The sequence below is a fragment of the Pavona decussata genome, unplaced genomic scaffold (assembly GCF_977016875.1).
Source record: "Pavona decussata unplaced genomic scaffold, jaPavDecu1.1 SCAFFOLD_161, whole genome shotgun sequence".
Classification (NCBI taxonomy): Eukaryota; Metazoa; Cnidaria; class Anthozoa; order Scleractinia; family Agariciidae; genus Pavona; species Pavona decussata.
In genome coordinates, this window is record NW_028145572.1 from 4,296,541 (window position 1) to 4,315,000 (window position 18,460).

The following is an 18,460-nucleotide window of genomic DNA, read 5'->3' on the forward strand; positions in this document are numbered from 1 at the left end:
TTTTTTTTTTTCACTAATTGAGTTTACGACCCCGGACTTTCTGAAAAACTGAAAAAACTTGTAACTTTGCTCAGATTGAACGAAAAATCTCCATTCTTGCACTAAATGATCGTCAAATTATTCTCTACATATTGAATAAGAATTTCCTGATGCGCCGTGAACAATAAATGTTCGCGTGTTTTTCCCACTAATTGAATTCAAAACTCACTCACTGCGCACGCCCGAAAGTTAACGACAAAACCGACCGACCGACCGACCGACCAAGTCAAAAGCCAGCTATCGCTATAACTCGTTCATTGCGCTACGCGCATTCACGAGTTAAAAAGGGATTATGGCTCCTGAAATAAACTGATTGCAGGGGTAATTTTATTTGGGCCAATATTACAACTAGTAATAGCAGATTTCTACAAAACGTTTTTTTTAAATTTCGGAAAATTATTTCACAGATATGAAAGGATCTCCCATAACTTTTTTACTTTGACGTCCTCTTTTTTCTACAGCACCCCGCCCCCACATCTCCGTCAGCCCCTCTATCACATTGAAGATTGGGCTACCTGTGGAACTTTAGACCACGTAACCAGGCCATAGATCACTTTCGTTTTCCTCAATTTTTTCGTGAAAATTTTATATTATGAAGTCACCTGTTTATTGATTTATTTATTTCATAAAGCAAAGGTACAGTGGTAAACATGTTGTACAAAGCTTTTGCGGTTCGGATCGCGTATGGCTCGATGTCGCTTTTCATAGCGATTCTCCACAATGTCTTCCTCTTGTACTACGTGGACATATTTGTTTCTGTTTACAAAATTGACCGGAATTCCTTTTGGTTGGGAGAGGTAAGGGGTTTTATTTTGTTAGTAAGAGGTTACCTGCTTTGTTTTGGCATAAATGTAATGATATGTTATTGGAAAACAGATTTAAGTACAAATGATTTCTTGAAACGGGATCGTGCCCTACATAATAATAAGTAAACAATTTTCAACCATTGGTCACGTACAAGTCCTCGATTTCGAATACTTCCAGGGGTAGTTTTTGTGTGTACGTGTAAAGAAGTTGAGATAGGTTTAGTAGCCAGTACGAAGGCATCTCCTGAATATTATTCGAGCTGAATTTTCGGGTGAATTTTACCATTTCATGACTTCGGCGCTGATGCGAAGCAATTACGCTACAAGCCAGGTGTGAAAACGGGTATAGGTCTGAAAACGGATGTGGAAAATGGCATGTTTTGGTCTGAAATTGCGTCAGGATTTGGACAACCGGGCAGCCACCCCTACCGAGAATTTCGAGGAGTACACCCCCGGGGATAAGGCTCTCAATACTGAGATAATTGTGCTTTCAAGTTGGTTTGTTGGAAGCTACAGTATCTTCCAATTCTGAATGGATTAAAGTCAATTTCATTCATTAAAAAGCAATCACACAGGTTTACCATGTTCTACAGGTTTACACTGGTGATGGTTGCTGCAATTTTGGTGGCAATATTAAGATCAATATCAAATTGCCCTTGTAAACTACTGGTTTTTCCCTAGCAATTTAGTTTATTGCAATTTAGTTGTGATAACAGCTGAGTGCACATTCAACAACAACAGCAACAACAACAACAATTTATTCAGTATTCCCATATATATACATGGTATTACCTATTTAATAAATCTGAATTACATTAAATAATTATGTCTAATAATTAAACTAGCATTGATTGTCGATTCAGCATTGAATCATAAATATAAGCAGCAATGGTTCTACAAACAAGAGGATCAACGTTGTTAAAAAGAAACATGATTTTTGACATATTGTATATGTATATGTATATGTGATTGACCACTCCCCCTTGGGGCTTTTCAGGGTCAATGCAGAGGGTGAGATGGGACGTCAGCATATTGGAGGCGCACCTCTGGCTGCCGCCTTAGTCCATATATAATCTCACCCCACCCAACCAGCCCAATGATGGCTCTAATCAGATAGACCATGACACTGGGAACTCCACGCCCTACTCTTTACGAATAGTGCCAAGGGTTCTTTAATGTCCCACAGATTATTATTAGGAACCAGTGTTGTGAGATGGGACCTACGGTTTATCGTCCTTATCCGAGAAGAGACTAGAAAGTCTAACCATTTGCAGATGTTATTACAGAGGCAGCACTTTCTCCTCAGTCATTTAAAGACCCTGAGTGGTGGTCCGGCCAGGGTTTGAACCCACGACCTCCTGCACGATAGTCCTGTACTCTACCAACTGAACTAACCGGTCGGCAGTTTGATATTGTCAAGATCATTAAAATTTCGATATTTGTCAGTTATGTCATCAAAAAATTTCTTACGTGTATCATATAAATGTTCGCAAGAGAATAGAAAATGCGATTTGTCTTCAATTTGATTTGAATTACAGAGAGAGCAGGTTCTCAAATTCACATTCAATACCACATAAAGGGCCAGTTCACAGGCGATGTTTGTTACATTCGAGCTTGTGATGAAAGTTTTCACATGCATTTGATCTCTGTCTCACACTCATGCATGACTAGTCTATTGTCACCCATTTTCCACCCTGAATAAGGAATTTGTAGCAAATCTGCCTCTTCAAGTTGAGGTTTTAGTTTACCTCAAAGTTGATACAATTTAAAGTGACAGTTCATTCCTCAACTGGGTAAGTTCACTTCAGTTGCACACAATTTGGTCTTTGATTTCTGCACCAGCTGGACATATTTTCCAAAGGACTTCACATTTCACTTCATTGTTAAGTTCAATTGGCTTTGTTATCCCTAGAGCCTTGTGGCCCTGAGGTCAGCTTCAGGCCCAGTCCTTTATTACTCATGGCAGCTTAGAGTTTGTCTCCTTTCATGCTGCCAGATTTATGTAATATATGCAAGCAATATTACTTGATGGTGCTGCTTGACTTAAGACGTGTTGGACCCCGCCTGCCCCCCACCCCTACTCCAAGGGTTTATGGCATAAAGTAACAGGCCACACCCCAATCTCACCCATTATGATTCAGCAATCTTGGACTTCAGGTCTGCTAAAAGTAAGAGGTTTTATGGCAAGATTTCTGCACAAGAACCCTAACCATAACTCAAAACTGTATCATGCTCTCTGTTTGTTTATAAGGGATATCATGATAATAGTGCAGCATGTATAGGGCTGATAATGTCTTCAGCACAATTAGCTGGACATTTACAGTTAATAGATGAAATGTTGATCTCTGGAAGTCTCCTGTGGGTTTAAAACTTAAATCCCATGCTATGTACTTATCATGAGGTCAGTAACACAGGCAAATACTTACGAAAAATCTTAGTTTTCCCAAAAGGAGTAAAACCTGTGACCATCATTTAATAGTTCAGTTGCTCCGCTATTGAGCTACAAGAGACTTCTGGGACCTAGTTCATTAAACTAGGTTGATGTGACAGACAACCTTTCCCCAGAACTTTTGCCAGTCACTGATTGATAAATACCCCTTTGACAGTAAATATAATTTATTTTGTTTCTAAAAGGCTAAAAGGGATTTTTACCCTGTCTTTCCTTCAATGTTTGTATTTTGACAGGCAGTATTTCTCGTGTGGAACTCAATAAATGATCCTCTATTTGGCTGGTTGAGTGACCACCAAGCTCTTGGCAAAAACCAGTAAGTATGAAATGACAACCTGTGTTTCATTTGAGCCTGAAAACACCTGGGGACACCTGGGAAGTGGACTCCTCTGTGCAAAGGTGACAAGGATGATTGTTGTATGTAACTTCCATCAATATTAAAATGTTTGTAGGTTTGGTGCCTTTGTAAGGTTTTTCGAACACTTTTTTGGGGATAAACCAGAAAAAAATATTTACAGGATGCACTGGAACCTGTCAGTGGAAATAAAAAAGGAGCACCAAGTAATAGCCTGAAAATAATGAGATTCTGGTACCATCCAGGGGTTCCTAAATGACAATTTCTGGCGGGCCTTACATAGGAGACCCTTCCACAACCAGTTTGATAAAAGGTGGCTTCTGTATATATATTTTGTCATTTAAACTCAGTCTCAGTCTCTAATTAAAGGGTTACCTTGCACTCAGGTTATGGCTACTCTTTAATCCAGAAAAAACAGAATATTTTGTTGTGTTTGATAGTGTCTTTGGGTTTTTATTTGTGTAAAACACGTAACATTTTGATCATCACATACTGATCCAGCTTTAAATTTAATCTCTTTTGAAGGTCAGGCCTCAGTCAACCAGAGATTGTTCAGAAACGTTTTAGGTGAGTATGGAGTCTCAACAGGACAGTAAAATTTATTGAAGAAAAAAATGTGATAAAGGAAACAGATTCTGCAAATGCAAGGAAAATGGCACATGATGAGAACATGGTAAACCAGCAGAATTTTGTTACTGTAAAGTTTCCCTGGCAGTTGCCAGTACTCCTGGGTGGATAAAAACAATGTGGAGTTAAACTTAAGATTCTTTTCTAAGGCAACAACTTGATGATGGGGACCTTGAACACCTGCTGAAGGTTGAAGGTCTGACATGCGAGTCACTGGAGTACGAGACTTCTACCCTCTACAGGGAGATGCTCTGTTGGGAAATGCAGTAAGCTAATATTAAAACAAAATAAGTATGCCTCAGGTTTTTACTTAGTCAGAGTATGTAGAAGATATTTCATTTATTTTTATTATCATTCTACAGGGCTCTGATGAAATATGGACCACTCTTTACAGTTTCGTTTTTGTGCATTTGGTTCCGCTGGTGCCATCCTTCAATCCAGTTTGTCTTCTGTCTCTGTTTGTATGATGGCTTCTTGACAATGATAGACTTAAACCACCTTGCACTTCTCGCTGACCTGGCTTTGTCATCAGAAGATAGAGCGACTCTCAATTGGTATTGCTCAGTGTTCAGTGGGTGTGGCTCAGTGTCGGTGTTTCTGTCGTATCAATTCTGGGATAGAGACAACATGAGCTCATTTCATGTATTTTGCACGATACTTGCTGTGTTTTCTCTGGTTGGATTTCTGGTCAGTTCTTACCTGCTCAAGCAGCATTTCATTTCAAAGAAGGTGAAAGTAGATACTCCAGATGAGGGGAAAAGGTGAGGAAAAAAAATCAACTGAATACACCTGAGTCAATATCAGCTTTGTTACAGTAGTTGCTTATGGACTGAACTCAGGATTGTCGGTGATAGCTGCAAGAAAATTTTTTATCCAACACAATAAATAACTTACAGTGTTCTTTGAGGTGTTGGACAGCACCCAATAGGTATTCAATAAATATAATGTAAAAAGCATAAAAATAATAGTGCAATTTGTGACAACCATTTTTTTAAAAACTTTTTCTCATGTTCTCTTTTTATAGGATAGAAATACAATCCTTAACTCCAGAAGCTGGTCAGTCAATTGAACTAAAGATATTTCTCAAGCAACTTATGAAACACTCAAATTTCTTTTGGTTTGCCGTTATGAACCTGATACAAGTAAGTTGGACTCAAATGTTAAGTACTTTAATGGTCCCTACCATTAAAATGTTAATTCTCCTTTCAAACTGCTTTGTACTTCTTTTCATGTCCGTTTGAAGAATATGATAGTTAACACCGGTCAGCCTTGCAGTTATTTCTACAGTTATTCCTCTTTTAATTAGTATTCTAACTGTAACGATCAAATTTAAACTAACAGTTATTTCAGTTACTCCTCTTTAGTATTCGAACTGTAATGATCAAATTTACTCTAATGACATTGTAGCATTTATCAAACTTGCAACTTAAATATAATTCAAATTCACATAATTTGTAACAACCACTTGCAACTGATGATGATTGATGATCAATCAAAACATGTCTTACAAACTCAACAAAGTTGTCAATTTTCTCTGAATTCTATAGTTAATGTCTTCTTTTATTCAGACCGTTTGGAAATCTTCATGATCACTAGTTATCTTTTAAGAACTCTGCCATTAAAAAAAAAGATTATTAATGAGCAATTCAGCATCTACACTGTATGTATTGTTACTGTTTTCATAGTGTCAACCACCCCTTCATTTAGTAATTTTGTACATAATTTTTTTATGAACTTTTTTTTTCCATTGATTAATATATTTTTATATTTTTTATGAAAGTTAAGACATTTTTTATAGTATACATGTTTCAGATGAAACTTCATCCCTCTTCAGTACAGAAAACCCGCTAGTGGGTGTGAAATAAATACAAGAAGTATACAATATAGCTAATTACAGCGTGACAATAAATAGAGCAAATAACTAATAAATTACAATGGGACAAGAAAAGTGAAAAATTAATATAACTGATTACGGCTTGACGATAGAGGAACCCCATATTTATTATCCTATATTTAATTTTGCAAATTCCCATGTATCAATATTACTGTCCCATTGTACTTATAGCATATTGACTTCAATATTGTGCATGTTGTATGTATTTGTTCCTCTTATTTTGAGGGCCATACCGTAAATGATCTAATAAATGCCGGGGGCGTTTATTGAATTTGAAGGGTCCGAAGGGGGCGTTTAAAAGAGAGAGGCCTTTGTGCTAATAACTGTAACATGGTAACCTAAATACGGTGTTATAATAACGTAACTGACAGAGCTTTAGCAGACTATAAAGTCAACCGTGAAGTCGGGCTTGTAATTCCGGGATGCTACAATGCTAGGACAAGCCGAAAGAAAATTGCTGATATCCTAAGCATATTGATCAAGAACAGAACGCTATCCTCACTTTGAACTGGAAATTGAGCAAGACGCAACTCGCACACTGGTGTTAATTAAGCAATAACGGAAATAAATTGGTTGATTGGGGTACATCTGTTTCTAGTTTATGTGTGGTTTTCAGGGAAGGGGGCATTTATTAGACAGGGGCATTTGTTAGATAGGGGCGTTTAATACAAACCTGTCAGCTGGGGGTGTTAATTAGATAGGAGGCGTTCATAAGAGAGGGGGCGTTTATTAGATCATTTACGGGTAAGGTTATTATGCCTCCCTCTTTAAATAAAGTTATAATTTGTTAGTATTGTATTGTAATTTTATGGAAACTAGCTTTTACCCTTTGATTCATAATATTTCCTAACTTTATCTCTCTACAGGTATTTCACTGTCATTTCAACAGTAATTTCTTTCCTCTCTTCCTGGACAAGCTGCTAGGGGACTCCATTTCTCCCCAGACAGGCTCCATATTGTTGGGCGTGTCCTTTGTTGCCCCTCACATCAACAACCTTTATTTCCTTGGTCTGTGCCGTCGATTTGGAGTATACTCTGTAATAAAGTGGTTGTTTTATGTGAAGCTCGCTCTAAGCCTCATTATGCTGGCATGTGGACCAAATTGGCCTGTTTTGCTTTGTTTTTACATAGCGAGGTAAGTTTTTTTTGTTGATAATTTATGTATCAAGTGAAACATCGTTACATCCATTGGTTATTCAGAGATGCTTGAGTGCAATTTCCTGTGTTAACTATCGATGTCTTAGCAGTGATTTCACGATGATTAGATTGTGATTTTGAAATGTTTTGTAGTGTTGGGGGCAGAGTGGAAACCGGAACACCCAACGGAGCTATTCATGACATTGTTTTTACTAAAAGGGTTTGCCCAACAATACACAACCTTTTCAAAATCACAGTTGAAGGGCTCATTGTATGACCAACATATGTTGCATTTCAGATTGCTTTTTGTTGTTTTAACTCAGATTCACCAGGATTTTTCCATGTGGCCTTGAATTCCTTCAGGAAATGTTGCTCCAATGTTTCATCCGCTGCTTTGTGCTTCTGATCTTTAGTGTTTGCAACAAAACCTCTTATTATGGGCAAGATTTCCGTTTTTATCACAAAACAAAGAATCAGGTTTAACTTTTTCCGCAAATGCAAGCCGTCTATACACTTTGATTCGCTATTTTGTTTGCACATGTAAATTCATGCCTCATCATGCACATAAAATTAGGCGACAATGGAAACCATTGATTTTATTGTGATTTAGTTGCGACAAGAGAGGAACACGCATGCGACATCACATAAAGGGCCCTTTACATAACCATTTACACAGGCAATTTTTGTTGTGCTCGAGCTTGCCATGGAAATTGCAAGTGTAAACTAGCAGCGATGCAATTTTGGTGGATTCAGGTGCAATATTTACTGCAATTCGCTGCAATTTCCCTAAAGTCGCCGCCAAAACAAAGTTACATAAAGCTTCAAGCATGTTCGAAAGCCCTGCAATATAGCCGTGACAAATATTTGCATCTAAATCGCACTGAGACTGCTGCTAATTTACACTTGTGACTTTCATGGCAAGATTGAGCGAGACAAAAAATGCATTCAAAAGTGGGACAAAAATTGCACAAAGAAATCGCTTAAAACAGCCCTTAATGTTTTGTAATTTAATTTTTTTCAGCAATCGTGTCTTCACAGAGGGAACATGTAAACTTCTTAACCTAATAATCAGCGATCTTGTGGATGAAGATTTCGTTCTTCACAATCGTAAACAAGCAATATCAGCGTTGATATTTGGAACATCAGCTCTTTTCTCCAAGCCTGGACAAACATTTGCTCCTCTTATAGGAACATGGCTGTTAGCTGAGCAAACGGGCCACTCTCTCTTCTACTCAGACGATCTGTGGGCTACATCTTCTAATAAAAGAACTAGTTTTCATGACAGCACAAATAACACATTACGTTGGGGTTGTTTTTATGTTCTTGTTTACGTACCAATTGTGTGTGCGTGTTTACAGATTTTCATGTGGATGCGATTTAAACTTCATGGGAGCCGACTTAACTGGGTAAAACGGATGCGGGAGGGACGCTGGTTTTCTTCTGCAGAGGTTTAAACTTTTGTGTATTCAGTATAACTGAAAGGTTCCACTAGAAAATGAAAGTGTCGCTGTGGGTGGAAATTCAAAAGAATCAGCAGCATCTGGTTAATGTATGCAGTTTTAGTTATGACATGAAGTCTCATTTTTCAGTGAAGTTAGTGAGCTGATAGCATTAATCCCCAGCTGGGGGGGGGGGGGGGGTACTCCCCTATATAAGTTATGTAGGTATGTGCCGTCCCAAAGGGTATAGTTTTTGAGCCGGTTTGGTCTGAAAACAGGTATAGATTTTGACTATTATGGTCTAAAATCAGGTATGGTTTTCAAGGGAACCAGGAGAGCGTATAAACGTACTTGTCTTTTCAACTCTAAATGAATAGTAGAGAAAGAGAAGTATCCAAAATATATCAATTTGAGCTGAATTTTCAGGTGAATTTTACCAATTCTTGACTTTGGCATTGGTGCAAAGCTTAATTACGTTACAAGCCAGGTCTGAAAATGGGTAGGGATTTTAGAGGCCCGGTCTTAAAACAGGTCTGGAAAATGGCATGTTTTGGTCTGAAATATGTTCAAGATTTGGAGAATCAGGCGGCACACCCCTACCGAGAATTTTGAGGAGTACCCCCTGGGAATTAATGACCAGAATTGACGTCCATAGGACAAGTCTCTGATGTCCAGAAAAAAGATTACACTGAAGCATATTAAAGACTCATAGAGAAATTTTTAACATTGTTTTATTTAATGTAACGAAAGTATGAATACAAAATATTCGAACATAGTACGAATAACCCTTTGAATAAACAGTCTTGGCTATGGAAAGAAATTATGGATTAAGTGATTATTGTGAGGGTAACAGAAGTCTCTGGACTCAAGACAGTTGAAGACTTTGCCACCTTCTTTTAGGGCGTGCTGTAGAAAATAAAATGTTTGCTAAAAAGTTTTTAACTTTGACTACTTGAAGCAAAGCCGTCCTAACAAATATTTGGCATTTTTTTTAAAGTTTGCTTACTTTTTTTAGCAATAAAATAGTAATATAATTGACTGTATATCTACAGTTTAAAGGCAGAGGTTATAGAAACTGGTGAGTAAATTATTGAAAAGATTTGTTTGCATCATTGAGAACTGGTACACGACCAGTTGAATCTCACAGAAACATCTTGAATTATTTTGAACAATACCACTGCCCCTGCACAAAAAAAAAAAAAAACAACACCATACAATCTTTTCTTCTGTTTATCAATGATAAAAATGTTACTCAACTATAAAAAAAAGCATGCAAGTGTGGGAAAACAAGAAACCAGTCCAGTCACCAAGTGCGGCAAACCATGCAACCAGCTGTGCCACTAGTGCGGGAAAACATGTAACCAGTGCCAAATGTGGGAAAAACATGTAACTAGTGCCCAGTGCAGCAAATCATGCAACCAGTGCCCAGTGCAGGAAAACATGCAACCAGTGCCAAGTGCAGAAAACATGCAACCAGTACCCAGTGTGACAAACCATGCAACCAGTGCCCAGTGCAGGAAAACATATAACCAGTGCCAAGTGCAGAAAGACATGCAACCAGTGCCAAGTGTGACAAACCATGCAACCAGTGCCAAGTGAAGGAAAACATGTAACCAGTGCCCAGTGCAGGAAAACATGCAACCAGTGCCCAGTGCGGGAAAACATGCAACCAGTGCCCAGTGCGGGAAAACATGCAACCAGTGCCCAGTGCGGGAAAACATGCAACCAGTGCCCAGTGCAGGAAAACATGCAACCAGTGCCCAGTGCAGGAAAACATGTAACCAGTGCCCAGTGCAGGAAAACATGCAACCAGTGCCCAGTGCAGGAAAACATGTAACCAGTGCCCAGTGCAGGAAAACATGCAACCAGTGCCCAGTGCAGGAAAACATGCAACCAGTGCCCAGTGCAGGAAAACATGCAACCAGTGCCCAGTGCAGGAAAACATGCAACCAGTGCCCAGTGCAGGAAAACATGTAACCAGTGCCCAGTGCGGGAAAACATGCAACCAGTGCCCAGTGCAGGAAAACATGTAACTAGTGCCCAGTGCAGGAAAACATGCAACCAGTGCCAAGTGTGGGAAAACATGCAACCAGTGCCCAGTGCAGGAAAACATGCAACCAGTGCCAAGTGTGGGAAAACATGCAACCAGTGCCCAGTGCAGGAAAACATGCAACCAGTGCCCAGTGCGGGAAAACATGCAACCAGTGCCCAGTGCAGGAAAACATGTAACTAGAGCCCAGTGCAGGAAAACATGTAACCAGTGCTCAGTGCAGGAAAACATGCAACCAGTGCCCAGTGCGGGAAAACATGCAACCAGTGCCCAGTGCAGGAAAACATGTAACTAGTGCCCAGTGCAGGAAAACATGCAACCAGTGCCCAGTGCAGGAAAACATGCAACCAGTGCCCAGTGCAGGAAAACATGCAACCAGTGCCCAGTGCAGGAAAACATGTAACCAGTGCCCAGTGCGGGAAAACATGCAACCAGTGCCCAGTGCAGGAAAACATGTAACTAGTGCCCAGTGCAGGAAAACATGCAACCAGTGCCAAGTGCAGGAAAACATGCAACCAGTGCCCAGTGCAGGAAAACATGTAACTAGTGCCCAGTGCAGCAAATCATGCAACCAGTGCCAAGTGCAGGAAAACATGCAACCAGTGCCAAGTGTGACAAACCATGCAACCAGTGCCCAGTGCGGGAAAACATGCAACCAGCTGTGCCACAAGTGCGGGAAAACATGCAACCAGTGCCAAGTGTGGGAAAACATGCAACCAGTACCAAGTGTGGGAAAACATGTAACCAGTGCCAAGTGTGGCAAAGCATGCAACCAGTGCCAAGTGTGGGAAAACACGTAACCAGTGCCAAGTGTGTGAAAACGTGCAACCAGTGCCAAGTGTGGGAAAGCATGCAACCAGTGCCAAGTGTGGGAAAACATGTAACCAGTGCTCAGTGCAGGAAAACATGCAACCAGTGCCAAGTGTGGGAAAACATGTAACCAGTGCCCAGTGTGGGAAAACATACAACCAGTGCCAAGTGTGGGAAAACATGTAACCAGTACCAAGTGCAGGAAAACAGCAACCAATGCCAAGTGCAGGAAAACATGTAACCAGTGCCAAGTGTGGGAAAACATGTAACCAGTGCCCAGTGTGGGAAAACATGCAACCAGTACCAAGTGCAGGAAAACAGCAACCAGTGCCAAGTGTGGGAAAGCATGCAACTGGTGCCAATAATGGGGCAGAAGTGACAAAGATGCTGATTATTCTGATTGGTTTTTGGCTGGTTTCAAAAGTGGTGCCACAGAGTTTAGGAAAGCCTGAAGGTAGCTTGGGGAAAAAGTTAAGACCTCACATTATTTACAGACATGCACAGTTGGTATGATGCAGACGATAAGGATTGAATTAATTAGATGGATCCTGTTTTATTTTCAACTAACTCCTTGACATCCAGTGCCGTAAGTCCTAGGCTTTCCATCTGTAAAGCAAGAGTGTGCAGGTACTTGTTAGTTTAAAGACCCATGTGAAAATGTAACTGATTTAAGACACAGTCTCATTCCCAAACCCATATAATGAAGGTGAGGAGAGGGAAGAGACCAGTCCTAATAATACCAATCTATAATAACAATATCTTTATTACACGGGATGCCCTGAGGGGGCATACCGTGTCTAAAAACGGGTCGATTTCTTTTTTTTTTCTTTGTCGTAGCCACAAATGGGTACATTAATTTATTCATTAAACTCTCCCCTCTCCTACTCGGGATGTATTGTTCTGATTATCTTCAATGACAGCAGGCCAATCAAAATCCATTCTTGTCGCTTACATCGCGAGGGAGGGGACCCACTCACCCCTACCTCTGTGACGTCAACGCATCATTTGATCTATTTATTAAAAACGGATTAAATTTGGCACCATATTGTTAACATGTTCTGGACTCAAGTGTGCCGTTTTCAAATGGCAATTTCACCATTTTGAAGCGGTGAATCGAAAGAATAACTTCTAAGTAGTACCCGAAATTTAAAACGGTGGAAATTGGTGAGTTCCTGGCGAAGGAATCGTGCTTTGTTTGACAGTCTTAGACCACAACGCGAGACTGAAAAGAGATCATTGAGAAGCTTACGTTCTCGTAATGGAATTTTACATATTTCCGGTGAAAGTCTGAGTCGCGCAACACAAGGGAAACAACGTAACGCGATCGTCGTGACTCAAACTATTCCATTAGCAAGGATAGTTTTATCAATCGGCAAAGCATACAGTTGGAATAAATGAATCAGCCGCAGCATAACGCGTAATGCCAGTATAGCAGGCATCTTGTTTGTTCATAACATAAAAAGATACATATCTTTATCATTTGTTTGCATCGCAATTTTTGTTGTGCCACTCCCCACTTTCTAGATGGCTGGAACAAGCTAATTTTTGCACATGAGAAAATACAGGCAGAGCTTCAATAGAATCAAAGCATATTAATTTTAACAAAAATATTTCAGTGTTAAACCGTCTGGAAAAATCCTACCCTTGTTGAATTGAACAAGTATAGTTCGAAGAAACATAAGAAAAAAAACCCTTCCCTTTGTAAGGGGCAATGCATGTAGTACCACTGAAGCTGTACAAATATAGAATTTACAATCCTGGAATGAATGTCACAAAAACCGGAAAGTAACATGCCGGATTATAAAGAAATGCATGCATGTAAGTCCCTTGCCATTAATTTTTGTAGCAATGTTTTTTGGGTGGAGTGGGGGGGGGGGGGGGGGGGAGAGAGAGGAGGAGGGAGCCACTTTATTGCCAGAATATTTTATTTACCTTGAAAATTGCAAAAAAAGTATGGCCATTCTTTTACCTGTTTTACAGAAATGAAGAACTCCTTTGCTGGCTTCACTTTGTGTTCTCCCAGACCACGCCTCACATATCGACTGTGAATAGGGCATGTGTGGAGTATGTAGGTTGCCATGGTAACCAAGCTGGGGTGTAGCCAACAATCACTTTCAATTGGTGGGTCAGTCTTGATCATGCAACCTTTAAAGGCATCCTTCCCCATTGCTAGTAAACTCTTTGCAGCTATCTTTCCTGAAAAGTGGACCAAAATTAGGAACTAATTGTCTCATTGTCTAATTTTATCAATTTTTTTTTTATGTGCAATCCTTATTATACTTTGCCTCTTCAGGATCAATAATCCATCACTGACCCTTGTGCAGGACAGTCAACGTTCTTTAGTTTACATAAGCAGTTAATTTATTTATAAAGTTTTACAACAATTGTATAATGCAGTTAATGGAGTGTGACGCTCTTGAGTTCTCAGTTGTTACTGTCTCCACAGTTTGCATTTTACGTGACACAAAATGGACATGGATTTACCAGGGCTGTCAACCTTGCACGTCTTCAAATGGAGACGTTCCCTGTACAAAGGAGTCCCATCAAGGCCAATTTCGCTGGTTCAGTGGGAAGGGGGGGGGGGGGGTGGGGAGGTACATTAAACGGTAACAAAAACAACACTACATATTTCAGATTTTCTTGTCAGAGACTCGAGTCTACGAAAAAATAGCAAACTTCGTCAATTATCCAGGAGATTACAGACAATAATCTGGAAACCTGAAAAAGCGGCTCAAAATCTGGAGATTACAGACATAAATCTGAAGACCAGGAGATATGGCTCAAAATCTGGAGACTCCCGGATTATGTGGGAGGGTTGACAGCCATGAATTGTATTTTTACTCTCCTTGTACAATACCTATTCTTCTAGCATGTTGCAATACCGTCGTTACATTTATATCCTTTGTATGGCTAAAACTGTAAAAGGTAGAAATACCTCTATTCATGTCTCGTTCAGCACTACGTGAATCTCTTGTGTTCGATAGTACTTCACTTGCCATTGGCTTAGTCCAAGACATGTGTCTAACTATAAAAGGTCTAGTAAAAGTCCAAGTATCACTCGCTTGCTGTATTACCTACTGTGAGGTCTACCTTTAGTGTCTCTATTTTGTAATTCCCACCCTTCCCTACCTTTGGATGTTTTGTTGTTGTTTTCCAATAAATTTGGGTTCACCTCTCAGGTTTGCATTTGGTTAAGTCTCGCAGCGACTTCCCCAAGCTTTTGTGTTTTTAAGCTATTTTTACCTCTATAACCTTGAAGCTTGTTAATATACGCTTTAATTTATCTAGCATGTGCCGGCAGAGTCGGCTCATAGCACTGCGGAATAACTAGGCTTTATTTTTTTAAATATGCCAAATACTCTTTGCACTATGCTGGCTGGTGGTTTCAGTTCGTAGTGCCGTGGAGAGTTAGGCTATTAGATTGTTTTAGTTTTGGACCTGCCTACAACTTGTCTGATCCAGTGCTGGTCATTAATACAGTTAATAGTGCTGGGGAGATAAGTAAGGATTTATGGTCACGCTATGGGAGTCGTCTGTCAAGCCGATTGCAGAGTGGTATTCCCCCTTAAATACACCAAACATCACGTTGCTATTATTTGTCTGTTGAGATCTCTAGTTAACTTTATGGTAATAGGAACTGCAACATTAATTTTCCTTTAATAAACCATCCTCCAGTTTAACACGTAAATTTAATTGTTCCTGCTTTATTTTATTGGAACAGAAAAATCACGTAGTATAGCAACGACTCTGATATTTCTTACCGTCTTCATTCATGATAACCAGGGCACTGAGGCTGGTAGAGTAAAACGTGGGTTCTAGACCATCAAACACTGAAGGTGCCCCAAATGACGTCACTGGTATACATTTCATTACCAGTTTTTCAGTTACCCATTTGGCTACAAATGCCTTCCACTCTGAAATCACATTTTCAGCTGCAAGAATGGTGATTTCCTTATCTTGAACAAGGAGTGCTTTTGCAATGCAGGCTGCAGCTGCAAATTGCTTCTCAGAAACTCCTGTTGTTACTATAGCAACAGATGGCGCATGGGAGAGTGTCATAGCTGACTTTAAGAGACAATCATCTGGGATTTTGACACCATTTTCTGAATCAGCTGGTTTGTGTGATTCGCTTTGTTTCTCTGTTATTTGGTCAATGGCTTCCTGGGACACCAAGGAGGCAAACTGCGGTGATTCAGACAGGAAAACCACTTTGGGAGAAAGGTGTTGTTTAGCCTGACGCTCTTTGTCACAATCTGTGACTAGCAGGTCTGTGATGAAGAGGGAACCGACACATACTGGTGACAGAGTGACAGCAATGCGAGGTTCTAGAAAGGAATTGGAAAGAGGAGGAAAACTTAATGCTTTTACAGAAAAATCATTATATAGGCTGACATGAAGAGCATGAAGGATAGCTTAAACTGTTGATTAATTTCTAAAGTGTAAAGCTGTTGAATGGCACCTTTGCTGTGGTACTCTTCAATGTGCTGTACAATGTGATGTAAAACTGTTGAGTCTGGATAAAATCTCAGTTATAGTGTGACCATTGAAATGTACAAGCTGCCTTTTTTATTATGAGTCTAACCCAAATGAAAGCTTAATTTGAACAAGAAGTCCACATTGTACTCTTTGTCGTTGAGTACTCTGCAAAATAAAATTTTGGATGTGTGGACTTCTTGGAATTTGGAACTTTTCTTTTCATAGAACAAGTGTCTACCTACTGGCAGAGATGACGACTTCGGTAGCAGATATTCCACAGGCCCAGAAGAGCATGACATCATCTTCATGAACAACTGGCTCAACTCCACCCACCGGATGTAGGAAGTCATCAATCCCGATAATTTTGGGATCACCAATATGTATTGGGGCTCCGTGGGCAAAATCCAATGGGACACAGACTTCTGCTACTTTCTGTATGAATTTCCGTGAGATTGGTCTCATGGTCACTATCATGTCCCCTGTAAAAGACCCCTGGGGGAGAAAGGGGATTTTTGAGAGATACACTGGGATATCAAATTTCTCGAGCATGTGACGGAGTGGAACTTTTGCGTCCACAAGCAGGTGGTCAAATGAGAAACTGCAGCCAAAGTAGAAAGTAACCATGTCTTCCCAATGGATGTCCAACAGGTTATTAACATGTTTGGTAAGGACGCCATCTTCGATGATTCCATAAAGTTGAAGGTCTGTTCTGAAGAGAAAAAATGAAGTAACCACTTCACTGTTTTAGTTGCAGCAGCTGAAACTGATAGTTGTATCATGATCATAAAATACTACTTTGGCACTGGAGGTTTTTTCTTCCAATGGCCAACCCAGTAAATGGAAAATATAAGAGGTTTTGACTGGAAACAGAAATTGCACAAAAATGCCCCTGTAGATACTAAGGGTAACAAAATAAGGCTGTATTCATAACAATAAAATTATTATACTTGAGGCTTCAGGCTTTTGGCCAGTTATTAATTAAAGTATCTAGCCACTTAAATTTATTTATTTAAACTACATCGAAATGAATGGCTCTAATTTTCCCTGCTCATGTCCACTCTAGTCATTCTGTTTATTTTTGTCAGTACCAAAACATGGCCAATCTAACATACCCTTAAATCACAGCAATGAAGATATCCTAGTTTTGCTAATACTTCCCCTTACAACGATACCATTTACACACCTGCAGTGTGGAAATTAAAACCTGGCTACCGGTGAAGGGGGAATTGGTAAATACTACGATACTTTCATTCACCCATATTAATTGTGGCACTGAAAAAAAAGTAAACAACATTCTACTGATATGGCTTGCATAATAAGACATTTATTCAAATGTGATTCTTTCAAGATGAACGTTGAGTTCCCTAAAGAGAACTAAATGTTTAAAAAGTAGCTTGGCATTTATATCTTTATGGGGGCAAAATATTCTGAAAGCATCTTTTTAAAGAGGGGTGGGGGGGAGGGGGTGGGGAATTAAACTGAAAATACCCACTACCAGCATCAACAAGTATTCTAGGTGGTGGTTAAGGTGGATTTAAGATGGCCAACATGGGAAGGGGATTGGAGCTATTACAGACAGTACAACGCTGTTAATGTAGCAGTCCAGTAACTTTTCTTTGTATAGATTTTCAGTAAACCAAAATATCTGTATAAAATTTGATAAAGTACTGATTATTGATTCCAATGCACTCTCTTACCTCACATCTGAATCTGAGGCTAAGGGTGGAGCGGTGACCTCTCCTGGCTGACTGCGATAGATATGAGGGAATGCACAACTGTTCTTGTGGCACAGTTGTTCAAAGTCATCTGCCAAGCTGGATGGTAAACAGGCAATATTTGCTTGAAGGTATCCAGAACAGAACTCATTGCATGATATGTGGGTCAAATTGTTCTTTCGAAACTGACCTCGTGCTTCTCTAGGGTGAAACTGAATAGGATCACATGGCAAAGACATGGCTGCTGATTCTTATTTGCTCCAGTCCTTCCTCAAAGCTCTATTTCATTTGATAACAGAAAGAGTCTCCTCAGAAAACAATATGAAGGAGTGGGGGTGGGGAGAGCTTTTAATTCTGCTGACCATAATAAAATTTTAAGCTGTCATTTTGGTTGTCATATTGTTTCCTTGGTAACTACTTCCTCACTGCTTACTCATTGCCAGTGGTCTTAGTCTTGGGCCCCATCCACACATCCACACTAATGCGTTTTCTAAAGTGTCCGTTTTCATATTGGCGAAAATGAAGCAAAATAGTTTCATCCACACTAGCATTTTCGTATCGTTTTCACCTGGGCAGGGGTTTCGTTTCAGGCTAAACGCCGGATGCAATGGCCGGTCTTTTCACGCGTAACATTCAGTAGTTTAGTTCACACACCAAATAATA

General features: G+C 39.8%; 2 protein-coding genes across 4 annotated transcripts in view; one reads left to right on the forward strand and one right to left on the reverse strand.

The window, feature by feature from the left end:
• Window positions 1–580: 580 nt before the first annotated feature.
• LOC146464921 (solute carrier family 68 member 1-like) lies at window positions 581–9,843 on the forward strand. Of its 2 annotated transcripts, XR_014868403.1 has the most exons (8): window positions 581–836; window positions 3,531–3,610; window positions 4,175–4,216; window positions 4,639–5,037; window positions 5,301–5,418; window positions 7,037–7,305; window positions 8,329–9,245; window positions 9,278–9,843. XR_014868403.1 is itself a non-coding variant. In XM_085129197.1 (7 exons), the coding sequence occupies exons 1-7, from the start codon at window positions 690–692 to the stop codon at window positions 8,759–8,761; spliced, it is 1,488 nt and encodes a 495-aa protein (XP_084985323.1). In that variant the 5' UTR covers window positions 581–689; the 3' UTR covers window positions 8,762–9,843. The 2 variants fall into 2 exon arrangements, 1 of the variants encoding a protein (XP_084985323.1); XM_085129197.1 differs by having other exon boundaries at window positions 8,329–9,843.
• Window positions 9,460–18,460, reverse strand: part of LOC146464922 (uncharacterized) — a 10,966-nt gene continuing 1,965 nt past the window's right edge. For both annotated transcript variants that reach the window (XM_085129196.1, XM_085129195.1), the window contains exons 2-6: window positions 17,780–18,076; window positions 16,325–16,791; window positions 15,368–15,931; window positions 13,576–13,802; window positions 9,460–12,212 (exon numbers count right to left, since the gene is read on the reverse strand). In XM_085129196.1, coding sequence (XP_084985322.1) covers window positions 12,144–12,212; window positions 13,576–13,802; window positions 15,368–15,931; window positions 16,325–16,791; window positions 17,780–18,036 — 1,584 coding nt within the window. In that variant the 5' untranslated portion in view covers window positions 18,037–18,076 and the 3' untranslated portion in view covers window positions 9,460–12,143. The remainder of the gene's footprint in view (window positions 12,213–13,575; window positions 13,803–15,367; window positions 15,932–16,324; window positions 16,792–17,779; window positions 18,077–18,460) is intronic.

What these genes read in the sequence shown, in the direction of transcription:
- LOC146464921 (XM_085129197.1), top strand. Translation starts at nt 690, where the DNA reads ATGTTGTACAAAGCTTTTGCGGTTCGGATCGCGTATGGCTCGATGTCG. An exon ending in ATTGTTCAGAAACGTTTTAG is followed by an intron (nt 4,217 to 4,638) that starts GTGAGTATGGAG and finishes ATCATTCTACAG; the next exon opens with GGCTCTGATGAAATATGGAC. An exon ending in ACTCCAGATGAGGGGAAAAG is followed by an intron (nt 5,038 to 5,300) that starts GTGAGGAAAAAA and finishes CTCTTTTTATAG; the next exon opens with GATAGAAATACAATCCTTAA.